Source organism: Parasteatoda tepidariorum, chromosome 10 (assembly GCF_043381705.1).
Source record: "Parasteatoda tepidariorum isolate YZ-2023 chromosome 10, CAS_Ptep_4.0, whole genome shotgun sequence".
NCBI classification, from domain to species: domain Eukaryota; kingdom Metazoa; phylum Arthropoda; class Arachnida; order Araneae; family Theridiidae; genus Parasteatoda; species Parasteatoda tepidariorum.
In genome coordinates, this window is record NC_092213.1 from 95807 (window position 1) to 109615 (window position 13809).

Below are 13809 nucleotides of genomic sequence, written 5' to 3' on the forward strand. Positions count from 1 at the left end.
TTAAAAAATTTTGTTTTAAATATAAATGATTTTAAATGTAAGTCATAGTGGTAGATACGATTGAATAATTAAAAATATAATAAAAACTAAAAATCAATTCAGTTTCTATCATTTTTAGTCTCATGTGTCGTCCCTGCCTGTTGTATGTTCCATTTAGGGACTGCTTTTAACATTTACTTCTAGAAATTTTTTTGCCAATTCATGACAAATTAAGCTAAATATTAAAAGTTAATTGTAACTTTTAATACCTGTGCAATTTAAAGTTAAATATCTAATGTGATTTGTAGTCTTTTTAAAAAAGATATTTTTTAAGATATACAATTTTCTTATTCACCTTTCTCTTTGCAGAACGGGTTGCTTTCTACATTGCCTTTTATATTCTTTGTTGCCAGTTCATGGATGGCCTCGTTTATGGCAGACTACTTAAGGAAGTATAACAAAATGTCCATAACCGCCATTAGAAAACTGATGACTTCAATAGGTTAGGTCTTATTTAGATTCCTAATAACTTGAAATTGTAAAAATATATAAGATATTCCTTATCCCTTTTAAACCTGGTTTGATTTGTAAGTACTGATTTTTATATAAGAGAAAGACATGAACATTTATTTATACATGAAATTGTTTAATTATAAAATTAGTAGTCTATTTTTTTAAATTTCTATACAGTTTGAAGAATGGTACTAAATCTCTGAGAAATAAAAGTTTATTTATTAGCACACCAAACATATGCAGGCTTGTATGCTCAAATAAGATCGATAAGCCTTTGTCGAGTAGAAGGATAATTCAGGGAAAAACAGCCCAAGTCAAAATTTTGGATGGTTGACCATTGATGGACCAAAACAGTCTTGATGGTAACTATCAATAATTTCATCATGAACCATTATATGTTTTGATGGTAACCAACTTAAGTAATCATCACCCAAATTTAGAAATTCGGGCTGATTTATGATGGTCCTACATCAGAATAGTAATTTGTTTTGATGTTTTTTTTCATGTTGAATATCAGAAATTTCCATTATAGTTTCTTAATCAAATGTTGGAATGATTACGAACCACCATCACCGCAATATAGGAATTCGAACTGATTTTTGATGAGCCAGCGTAAAAAACAAACAAATTGTTTCAATGGTTTAGTCCTGAAAATCAACAAGAATTCCCATTAAACCATCATGGAAATGTACAGTTGAACCATCATGGATCATTATAGACGGTTAGCCCATGAGAATTCAACTTTTTCTTGATTATTAGCCATCACAGTGTATTAAAGTAGCATTTTCCATCATGGAAATTTGTTGGCATATCAAAAATCATGAACGCATAATGAAAAATGTTGGATGATGATGATAACCATCATGAATCACACTGAAACCAACATAAATCATCAAAAGTTTTTGATGGGAGACGGTACGGCGGGATTCAGGCTTGCTGCACTCCCTCTACTGAGCGTTTGGCTACGCGTGATACCATTCGGACAGGGAGGCCTCTGTAAGTTATGATTAATTATTTAAGCGCTACAATTCCATTTTCGGTACATAATCACCTTTTCAAAATAAATAAATAGAATCTTTTAACTCATTGTTAGCTTCCTAGATTACAAATACATGGGACAAGCAAGACAAGCCTCATTCACTTTGATAGTTTAATGATTCTTAACTATACATTTGTTGCTAAAATCTCTTTTCTCTTACACTAACAGGTAGCTAAGTAAAAAAAATTTAATGATATTAGACTTACCAGAAATACCTGTCTATAGAGATACAAGGCCTCCTACAACTGAAAGCCTCCACACGGTTTTTTATTGGTAGTCCGATCATACCACTATGAAGGTAAACCAGTTTACGAAAAAGCCCTTTAATAGAAATACTAGTAAAAATAAGAAAGTGGTAGCAAATATATGTCTAATAATTTGTTTAATTTTTGAATATGATTAGTTTGTCTTATTTACTTGTCTACCACTACAGATTCAATTCTCAAATATATATGACAAATTCCTCTCAGTCACTTTTAAAATAGAACTTGGTTTCATGCACTCAAACTGTTCACTTTTTAAATAGTCTGCGCAGACTACTTATAAGAAACCGTGTGGAGGCTTTCTGATATAGAAGGTGATGGCCAAACACAAACAGTGAATTCTTTTTCAGTCACTTACTTCACTTTATCATCAGCTATTATACATTTCGTTATTCTGGTTTATTTATATTAAAAAGCTTTTTCCCAGCAAAATATCTCAAAAAGAACAAACTATTCAATAAAAAGAGAGAAATAGCAACAAGTTTATGAAATAAAATGCACATGTTCAAAATATGCACATGAAGATCGCGAAATGAACATTTTTGTCATACTATCGTCAAATAGCAGTCTTGTTCACATCCTTCTCCCCAAAATAGCGAAATAGTATCATCCGATACCACGTGATGAAGGCGGAGCCAAGTGCCAACTCCTGGTGAAAAAACTGTATTTTATGTCTAATCAACAGAAAAGAAAATTGTATCAATAAAGCTGAAAATTTAATGTAACGTCGAATTTAAATTATATTTTTCTGGTGAAAGATAAAACCGTGTGTTAATAGTACAATGCAATTGGAAAAAAAGCAAATATAAATAAATGTACTTTGGAAAAAACGAATTCAAAAAAATACTATTGAACTCATAAAGAGCATAAATATTTCAATTTAGATGATGAATAACAGTAAGAATTATTTATTGGAAAATACTTCCTTTTTATCAATTTTTATTTGAAGCAGTATTTAAATATATATTGCTGTTTATTGAAAAAATAGAGATTAATGTTACAGTAAGTTATTAGCTTTAAAGAAATCCAAACATATTTCATATTGTCAAGTTTTCCTGCACCATTTCTATACAATGCAATAAAGTCGTAAAACTACGCGAAAATTAATTTAATTTTTAAAAAGTAGCAATTTATTGATATATCAACTCATACGTCATTCCTTTAACGTATTCCATTTAAACGTACCCTCCTTCCTATTCCATTTAAACGTACTCTCTAATGGTATACGTAATGCATATATATACATTTATGTGATTAAGTGCCAACCACCTTAAATTAAAAAATATATGTATTATATTTATTTTTAAAACGTAGTATTATGAAGAAGCATAAAAGTTATCAAAACTTTATAAAAGTATCTGCTAACCATTTTCCGTGGTGGTAGGTACAATGTAAATAAAAATACTAAGTTCGTAATGTTTGGTTGCTTAATATACATCACACACGAATAGTTAAATCAAATGATACGGAGATCCATACTTTTACACAATTTCCAGTCCAGGAAACGCTTAATCTGAAATAATTACAAACCATTAGAATGGTAAATCTATTTTATTTGAAACATTCACTAAGTTTCAGCTACCACTAATTTTTTAGCAAAAAACAAACGTCTGCCTCTTCACCTGTTTGCAGAGGTGCCAACTTGCACCGGACCGCGGATAAATATTTCTTAGCGGTAGCCTTTGAATATGAAAGCATAATTCTTATTTTAGCAAAATTAATTTATATTTATTAATATTTTTACCCACCACTGCTTGTAAATAAATCATCATCATCTAAAAATCCACTCTATTACAGTTGTAACGGGATAAACCATTTGAAAAGTTACCGAAAAACAGCGATTTTTAATTGACCATTTCTAAAAATATATTGTAGAATCCATAGCAGTTTGCATCCTTCGTTCGTTTGCTGTAGTGAAACTGGGCGTCTCAGGCCTTACGGCCCTTTTCCCATTCATCCTGAAATTAGACTAAGAAACATACACGGCAAAAATAAATATAGCAGTTTCTATCTATGTAGCTGCCAGCATTTTCGGGCATTTAAAACTAATTTTTTAGTGGTAGCAACATTAGTGTTTCGACTTAATAAATCTTGAAGTTTGAATTTCAAAAAAAAAAAAAAATTCATGCCAAGACAGTTAACCTCCTAATGAAATTTATCAGGTTCAGATCCCAGCGGTGGCATACCCTCGGCTCACGCCGACTACAGTGGTGATGTAAAATATTCTTCCTTGCTGACGGATCATGAGTTAAAATACCCTTACAGTCGGACTAATCCAGGAAGGTTTTCCTCTCCATGTAAGCGCAGACAAAGAGACGGTGAACCAAAGAAAACATACGAAATAAGAAGCTTGGGTGCTATTTCAGGTTGCTTTAAGCAGCATTTTAATTTGATTATTACAAGCTATAAATTTCAACAGTTTTTTAGATGTCGATCGACTTGCTACACTCACGCTACCGAGCGTCTGGCTGTTGGTGATACCACTCGACCAGGGAAGCCTCTATAATGGATTCGATTTGATTTATCATTTAAACGTTACAATTCCATTTTCGATGCATAATTACTTTTTTAAATTAAAAAAAATAAAATCTGGTAACTCATTATTAGCCTCCTTGTTTACAAATATGTGGGGTAAGCAAGACATGGTAGCAACATATTATCAAAAATAACTGTCTTTAATTCAATAATAACTGTCTGAATTGTCAAAAATAACTGTCTGAAATTATTTGCAGGTATTGTGAAAAATAAAGAGCTTTCCCTTGTTAAATTATTAGCATTTTTTTAAATGATGAATCATTTTAATTTTCACTTTGATAGTTTAATGATTTTCTCATACTCATATGTGGTAGTTATCTTAGCATCAGCCCCGCGAGGGGCTCTAACTAATGTTAATGATTCTAAATTCCACATTTGTCTCTAAAATCTTTTTTCTCTTGCAGTAACTGGTAGCTAAGTAAAAAAAAAAATAATGACATTAGGTTTACCGGAAAGTCCTCTCTGCGGAGAGCCCTTTTGGGCTAGAGCTAAGTACAGAGATGCCAACGTTTTGCGCTTTGTAAAAAGAATATTTTTGTAGTTACAAAAATTTTTTTAAGTTTGGCATTCTTCATTCATAGTTATTTTTTCACTACCACAGATCAAGAAATTTAAAGTATTGCATGAAATGCAACTTAATTGCAGTTCCCCCGTGTTGACACTTCTAAACAGAGAGCGTAATTATTCTTATTCTACCAATTTGTTAAAACTTTTGCAGAAAGCGGAACAGTTGGCATCCCTTTGAGCAGAGGTCGAAAGCAGCGCACTACAAATAGCGAAACTACTGTACTCGTTACTTTTTTTTCGTAGTTTTTAGTGTAGTGTGCAACTTTTTTTTTAAGTAGTTACTCAGTTCTGACACAATTATTTTTTAGAATTTGATGGGCACAAATCCTCGCAGGTCCGTCAATGGATGCAATGAAAATGACCCTGAGTTTACAATTTAATTCGCTAACGATTTATTATAAGTTTTACTGAAAGCGGAGCAGTTGTTATCCCTGCGTTAAGAAGTTGAAGCCGAGATAGCCTGGTTGGAAGGGAGCTGGGCTCATGCTAGTTACAACGGGATTTCGAATCCATCCGGTCGACAACTCCCCGGGTAGTAAATGGTAACTGGTGCACGATGAAACAGCTCACGTAGAACGACGATCTGAGGTGTCATGCTCCTCGAAATCATAAAGATGGAGTATCTTTTATTTTTCCAATAAGATTAACATTAAACCATTGTTAAAAGGCAGTTTAAATTCAGGTGATTTTAAATTTTATGAAGTGCTTTACTTATTTATTAATAATTTTTATTATAACGTTTTATTAAACTTTCAATCCTTTATGTGTAGGCGTTTTTGGTCCAGCTATTACCTTGATAGTTACAACTTTTGTTGGCTGTAACTCGTTAATCATCATAGTTCTGCTATGTATAGCGATGACTTTCAGTGGATTTGGTTTATCTGGATATAACGTTACGCATATGGATATGTGCCCTGATTTTGCAGGTAATTTCGGTTTTTTTAAGAAAAAATTATTATGTATTATTGAGCCATTAGTAAGAAGTATACAAAGACTTATAACTGTAAATGCCTGTCAACATGTAACCCCTATCTCTTTTGTCACAATTGATTTGCATCGATTCGAGCAAAAGCTTTTAAAACAAAGGAATAAAGATCTAGTGCGGGAAAAATAAATTTTCTACAACAGTGGATAAATAGCGTCAATATTTAAAGAAAAAAAACATTAAAATACGCTTAAATTTAAGATAACATTCGAACAAATGAGAATTTCGAAAAAAAAGATCTCGTTTAAATTTTTACCCTATTCGAAAAAAGAAATCGAAAATGCCAGTATCAAAAACCAGTAAAAATGATACAAGAACCAGTATAACCATACTGGAAATTTGAAACCTGCTGTGAAACTATACCGGAAATTTTAAAATCTGGCATGGCTACATTTTTTAACTTCATAGATTTGGATAAGGCATATAGCATATATATTAAGGGCGGTGATAACGTACACTTTCTATATGTATTTACTAAATAAATACATATTTAATCATTTTATTATTTTCGAGCGAAGATGGTTTTTGAGTAAGATTTTTACACATTTTAATTACTTTAAAATCTGCTTAAAGTTAGATATTTAAATAAAAGTAATTTTATAATTAAAATAATTTCATAATAAAACTTGTTTTTATTCGTTTATTATTTATGCACAGCCATTATACATTATGCACAGCCATACATATCATTATGAACAGCCGACCCAATTTTTGGGTCTACGACTACTTATCATCAACTCCGTAACCTAGTAATTTTGAACCCAATCCAGAAGACAAGGGAATTCATGGATTAAGTATTGGGAGAAATTTGCCTTCGTGGAGGACATTTTGATGGAACTAACCCACACTTGCTTTGCAAGGAGAGGAAAAACCCCTACGGTTAGCCTGACGGCAAAGGGACTCTAACCCATGATCCGTCAACCACTTAGGATATTTCACGCCAGCACTGTGACCGGTGCAAGCCCGATGCGGATTCGTATCGACCAACCATTAGTGAGATTTAAACCCGTTCACTTCATAAGAAAGCAAACGCTCTGTCCCCTGAGCCGTTTCTTCTGGGTAGGTAACTCTAATCCGGTGTATCATATATTATATTGTCAATTTTTTTCCAGGAACTTTATTTGGAATAACAAACTCAATAGCAAACATTGCTGGTGCTTTAGGTCCATTGAGTGTTGGAATATATACTGCTGAAGGAGTAAGTATTCATCTTTTACAACCTAACAGCCTTCTCAAAAACAGCACAAATGTTTCACAGGATCGCTACGGATGACTAAAAATGCAATAAGTGGTAACTAATAAAATTCAAAATCATACTAAACGAGATTAAAATTAGTAACTTCATATTGCATATTTTTTTCAGTTTACTATTAAAAGTGAACACGCATAATATTTTCATTTTAAATACAAATAATCTGAAATGTAAGTCATAGTGATAATTATTATTGAATAAATAAATAAATAATAAATAAATAAAAAGGAATTGAGTTTCTACCACTTTTTATACTTTTAGTCGTCTGAGGCATCCCAGGTATCACTATTGGGATTAGTGATGTTCATTAGTTTAAATAAGTTTTGTCTAGACACACCTGCCAACTGCTGGGTTCCCTAGGTTGCAAATTTTTTTTAAAGTGGTAGCAAAAGTGAAATGCTTTAAGCTATCTCTTTCTCTCTCTCTCTCTCCCTCTCTCTCTCTCACACACACACACACTCACGCACACTGAATATTTATTTGGAAATATATATGGGTGCCAAAAATAACTATGGAATAATTTCGTAATTCACAAATGAGAGACAGCCTCCCGCGCTTAGCTTTAATGCATCATCCGCCTAGCATTGAGGATATTTTACGTCTGCATTGTGGTCAGTACAAGCCGGATGCGAAATTCGAATCAACCAGCCATTGCAGCGATTCGAACCCGGTTCACCTCATGGGAAGTTGAACTGAAAAAAATATTGTTTCGAATGTTTCTGCCCACTAAAGAGTTCATTATTGAATTTTTTTAGCCCCATAATATTTATAAGTCTATTATATAGCTCAATGAGATTTCGGAGATGAATCACGTCAAAATGGAGCAAGAAAAAGAAAATTCGTGGAAGTTTTAAAAGGGGTTCTTTTTCTTTTTTGAGAATTTCGCCTCAACTTTTTATTGGATTGGAGTTTTTCATCGAGTCCTAACGCGTTGAGTTGAAAGTGATGAAGAGGTCCCGGTCTACTCGCTTTTATCCTTTGTGCTTTGAGATAGAAGTTGAGATAAGTTAATTTCAGGGATTGGTTGAGCTGATGATGGTTATGGGGTCGAGCCCTAGCGGAGATGTTATATATCCATAGATCTAGTTCCGTATATTGTTCAAATTTGTAGTAAAATAACAAGTTAATTAAAGCATTTTTTAACCCAATAATGCCCTGTCAAGAAAATAGTCAACGTATAAAAATAGATATATGAAAAAACTGGTAGAACTGGCATTTACAAAGTAGATAAATACTTGTGCTGCATTGTTCTTTCCTTTTGGGAAATAAAAGCTCTCCCTTTTTGTTTACTGCTATGTAACATTTGGACAACGACAAATATACGTGTGTCAAAAGTGTCACTATGAACTGCGTTTTTACCGTGAGTTTTGTTTTTGAATAATGAATACCATGAGAAGTGTTTAAGAGAAAATATTTGCATTCTGAATATTTTTCCTCATAATAAGTGCTGCATTTAAAGTGTTCTTAGTAAAAAATTGTATAAGAGCTTTTTTTACAGAAAATATATTAAAAAAACATAGTTTTGTGTTTTATTATTTTTAGGCAAAGCCATTTTTTATGAGAACGTTCTATAAATTAACATGTTGAGAGCCGCGTCAACCACCGGTGGCTGAAACTGCAATTACATTCAGGCTGCGTCTGCCACCGCTTGCTGACACAGACCTTTAACATAAGCCGTGAAAAACAGCTGGCTGACAGCGTATAACACGATTAGAACTATAAAATTTACACTCTTTTATGGACTTGCAGAAAATGTATTCAAACTTTACTTAATTATTGTGATTCTTGGCTTAATAAATTCAATTTAGTAGATTTTTATCCACCGCTATTTCTACATAATTCGTAGGTTTATATAATTCACAACTTTCATCTGATGTGTCATGATAAAGCTTCTAAAAAAATAGCAAAATTCGTCTAATATTTGCAAATTTAGCTTGTAGTTATTTACCGTGGCCAGATGGGCAAGCCATGTAAAATTAGCGTGGTACTCAACGTTTTAACAACAATATTCTTGAGGCGAAAGAGTAAGGAAAAGAATGGGTGTGGTGTTTGCGGATTTTACTTATAAATGTTGGTTGGAACAACTAGTTGATTTAAACTATCTTTTATTTCTGGAGAGAAAAATATATTTCGATGATTTCTAAATTAATATTAACAATAAAATAGTTAATGTCATATTTGTAAGAAATATGTTTTCAACTGTTGTCCAACTTCAATAAAATTCTAAGCGTACAAACACAAATAAGAAAAGCATATTATTGCAGTTATCTGATTACGACTTACACGAGTTAAGCTATTAGATATACGACTTTTTTAAATTTCTATTTCATAAGAACTATTCAACCGATTTCATTCAAATTTTGTAGTTTGCCATATAAAATTGCGTACTTTAAAAATTATGAACGAAATGCACAGCTTAATAATTCAATTTGTTTTATTATTATAAATAAAACAATAAATATTTACAAATATTAATTTTTTGAGTGGATTTTTCTTGTTAAGATAGTTTAGTTCTTACCATCAGATTTTTTATTTATTCAGATGTCTTTTTTGTAAGCGTTTACCTATCATTCGCAGACACGTTTCAAAAGTAAAAAGAAACAAAGTACCAAAGTTTTTCTTGAGCTATAGAGCAAAATATGTCGTACCTAAACCAATAATTTCGGTTTTATTATTAGCAAACTGATGAAATTAACCCTTTGCACTCGAGAGGTGACTGTCAGTCACCTTTGTCACCTGTAAAGTACCCACCACCCTAAATGTGACATTTTTTTCACCTTAATATTTAGTTACCACTTCATTTAGTGACCTCCGGGTATTTTAAGGTAAGTTTGTAAAAAACTCTTTCAAAATGTTAGTGGTTGCGTCCATTTTTTTAACAGCTGAAAGAGCTTCGAGTGCAAAGGGTTAATGGTTTTCGAAAACTAATATTATTTTGATGAATAGTTGTAAGGTTACTATAGTCGAATATAAATGTGTGTTACCTGACTGTGAATATATGATAGATTAGGGCTGGTACGTGTACCACGTACGGGGTCTTGAGACTAAAAACACGGGTCGGATACTAGGTAGTAAAATTCTCTCACAGGGCCCAATCGAGTTATAAAAACATGACTGAGTTCGTGGTATATATCTTACCACGAATGACCGAAATCCAGAGAATGTCGACTTTCACCGGTGAATGTCAACAATCACATAGTCGCTTTGGTGAATATCCGTAATATTTGTTATATTTGATTTGATATTAATTTATTCAATGATATTAATATATTTATTCGATATTTTAATATCTGCTGAAGATAGATTAGGAGAGACATCAGTGTTCAGAGTACCGATTAGATGCTTATTGGGCTGTTGCACTTGATATTAAAAACATTTATGTAGGGCATACCGGGCAATTGTATACGAGTAAGTGGCACTGAACCTTAAACAAACTTTGGTGTAAGGCATACGGGACAAATGTATACCAGGAAATGGCACTTAACTAGACCTACGATATGCTTCAGACCTTACCAACAGTCACCGGTTGAAGTCAACAACCACCAATTTCGGTCATTCGCAGTAACATATTGTAATACAGGCCTACAAATTGATTTGTTCTATCATAATTTTTCAAAAATCTATGGACACTTTTATAAAATGCAGTACTGTTTGCTTCAGTCAAATCAGAAGTAAAAGCCTTACGACGAATTGTATTATTTTACTGCAGTAGCGCCATTTTTTTGAAATTTTTTATGAACTCGTAAAAAGTCTCGCCACTATTGCTAAAAAGAAGTTGTTAATTCCTTTTAGTTATCTTTTATTTTGAAACTTCGAAATCTCTGATTCTGTTAATCAATATACTCATTTTTAAATTTTGTAGGATACGAACTTATTAAAATAAATCTTCCTGGTTGGTTGGGCGCTGGACTCATGTTTGTGAGAACGACATCTCAAATCCAACCCGCTGAAAGTGGTGCTGCAGGTGGTACCGACTGCAGGTGGCATCTCTGTTATGGCAGCCCTTTAATATTAAACATATTCACAGGGTGGTCAAAACCAGCATAATAAACAGAAACGTCCTCTCTGTTTTGACTTCTTTATATTAATGGTGGAGATATTTTAAGAAAAATAAATACTAAATCTTAAAATGTACCACTTTTCAAAATAAATATATAGTTATAAATCTTTTAAAATTATATCAGTTAGCATGACATAAAGTTTCCAGTTCAGAAAAGTTGAATAAGTATCTGCTACCATTTTTATAATGAAGGTAGATGCGGAAAATATTTCGAAATAAGTTCACTAAATTCTATATTGTAAAGTTGTTGAACAGCCGACCCAGCTTCTGGGTTTTCAACTACTAGTTAATGTCCGTAGCCTTGTTATTTAGAACCCAATCCAGAAAACAAGCAGAGATGCCAACTTGCTCCGGACAGCAAATATATATTTTAAAGTGGTAGTTTATCAATTGTAATTCTTGGTTTAATAAATTCAATTTAGTAGATTTTTATTCACCACTAATTATAAATAATTCATAGGCTTATATAATTCACCATTTTTTGGCCGTAATCGCTTGCTAGACCTTTCATAAGGCAAGCAAAAATAGTCAAATATTTGCAAAATATATTTTGTAGTTATTTTCAGTTTTCTTAATTATTTTGGCGTGTCCGGAGCAGTTGGCATCTCTGGACAAGGGAAATACTGGAGCAAGTGGTGAGAGAAATTTGCCTTCGTCGAGGACTTTTTGATGGAACTAACTCGCATTTGAGTTAAATGGAGAGTTAATCCATGAAACATGGTCGGTGCGAGCCAGGAGCGAAATTCGTATTGACCAGTCATCGCTGGGATCCGAACCCAGCTCAAGACAAAATCACTTAGGTGATTCCTAAAATGTATAGTGCATAGTGTAACTCCTAAAATGTATAGTGCATAAAAAATTGACTTAATAAAATACTGAATAAGTTTTTATCGGATCTTCGCACACTAGGACCCATACGCAACTGAAACAAAATTCGATCGAACCAGTGGTTTCTGCTCGATTTCTTTGTAAACACATCTGATTCCTGACTCAACTGTAGCGTTGCGAACGTTTCTTGTCACGTGACCAGTTTGCCTTCTAATGCTAAATTAGATAGAACTATTTCTGACCAATCATAAAGCAGATAATCTCCGTTTAATGGTGGTGTTGGAGAATTTTGTTGGAGTTGCAAAGTTTTTTTTTTAAAAAAATTACATGTAGATTTATATATTTCTTAATCAGAATCAGAATATAATGCATTTAAAATTTTGCCTCATCTCTCTTATATACTAGCGTCTGCAGATTAACTCCTTACGAATTTTTCTGACTAGTCAACTCAGTTAATGTGTTCGCACAGGATAATACAAATCAACAAACCCTCGTCAGTTCAAACTTTATGTTAGTATATAGATTAATCATTTAAGTTTTGTGTGAATTTGTTTGCAAATAAAATTTATCCATTTTTTTTTCAGGCTACACTTGCAAACTGGAGCAAAGTCTTCTACACGACTGCTGCTGTATATATAACTACTGGTTCGATATTCGTGATATTTGCATCAGCTGAAATACAGCCATGGGCGATTGTCAATGATGAGTCAAAGATAGAAAAGCAACCAGTAAAGAAACCCATGGAAATAAATATTAAGAGTTTACAGACGAAACTATAGCTAGTTTTCATTCAATCAAAACAAGTGGAATTTGCAACTGAAGTTAGACAGAATCTAATCCACATATATCTTCTACTCTGCAAAAAGTTATTTTCAGCAGAAAAATTCTAACAGAAATTTTGGCACAAACTTCAACTCATAAACCTCTGCTTGAACTATTTAAAAATCTTTAAATGTCAACACTTTATACTTTGATTAATTTTAATTGTAGGTACAGAAGTACTGTCTCTGAGAAATTAGTGTATAAATGTTTTTATAAATTAAATAATATCTTCTTGTAACTGCCTAGTTTGTTATAATTGTCCTAAATATCTTGTAATAATTTAGTAAGAATTACAGCGTGACTTCAATGAAAAGCTATAATAAGAGTGACAGAATACATAAGATTGTATAAACTATTATCTTTTGGTATTAACTTAATTTACTATTTTGCAACGCCAAAAATAGTTGAATATAAATACATTAATATCCAACCACACATTTTGAATTTATGTTATGATCATCTAGATGATGAACAATTGCACACTGGTAATTAGTAATATGGTGGTGTTTAGTCCAGATTTGTGATAAGGAAGCATGTTTTCCAATTGATTTATGAAAGCGTGATTATAGTAATTTGCTCCTGGGAAGAATTGAAAGTCCAACAACATATCAAACACCAAATGCTTTAATTTAAGTCATATTTTCCATCATAAAATTAAACAAAAGAAAATAGTAAGCTTCAAATGCTTATAATTGAGGTACATCTTCAGAGAGATGGAACTGCTTTTAGCAAATTAACTGTGTAAATTAACTAAACCCCCCAGTCCTAAAGTTAAAAATTTGAAATTAAAAAGTGATTGCATTGTTCGTAACGGTCACTTAGAACCATAGAAAGATATCCATAATTGGCGATTTGTCGAAAGATAAAATAGCCAAAAACAAAGCCAACCTTGCGTTATTAATATTAAAGTTAAGTTAAAAAGCAAAGTAAATCTGTAAAATTAGCAACGACTACATTTAAGTTACC

At 32.4% G+C, this 13809-nt stretch overlaps 1 protein-coding gene across 1 annotated transcript; it reads left to right on the forward strand.

Moving 5' to 3' along the window:
- Window positions 1-328: 328 nt before the first annotated feature.
- On the forward strand, window positions 329-13081 carry LOC122271952 (sialin-like). The gene is made up of 4 exons (XM_043054736.2): window positions 329-481; window positions 5667-5822; window positions 6994-7079; window positions 12606-13081. The coding sequence occupies exons 1-4, from the start codon at window positions 400-402 to the stop codon at window positions 12798-12800; spliced, it is 519 nt and encodes a 172-aa protein (XP_042910670.1). The 5' UTR covers window positions 329-399; the 3' UTR covers window positions 12801-13081.
- Window positions 13082-13809: the final 728 nt, after the last annotated feature.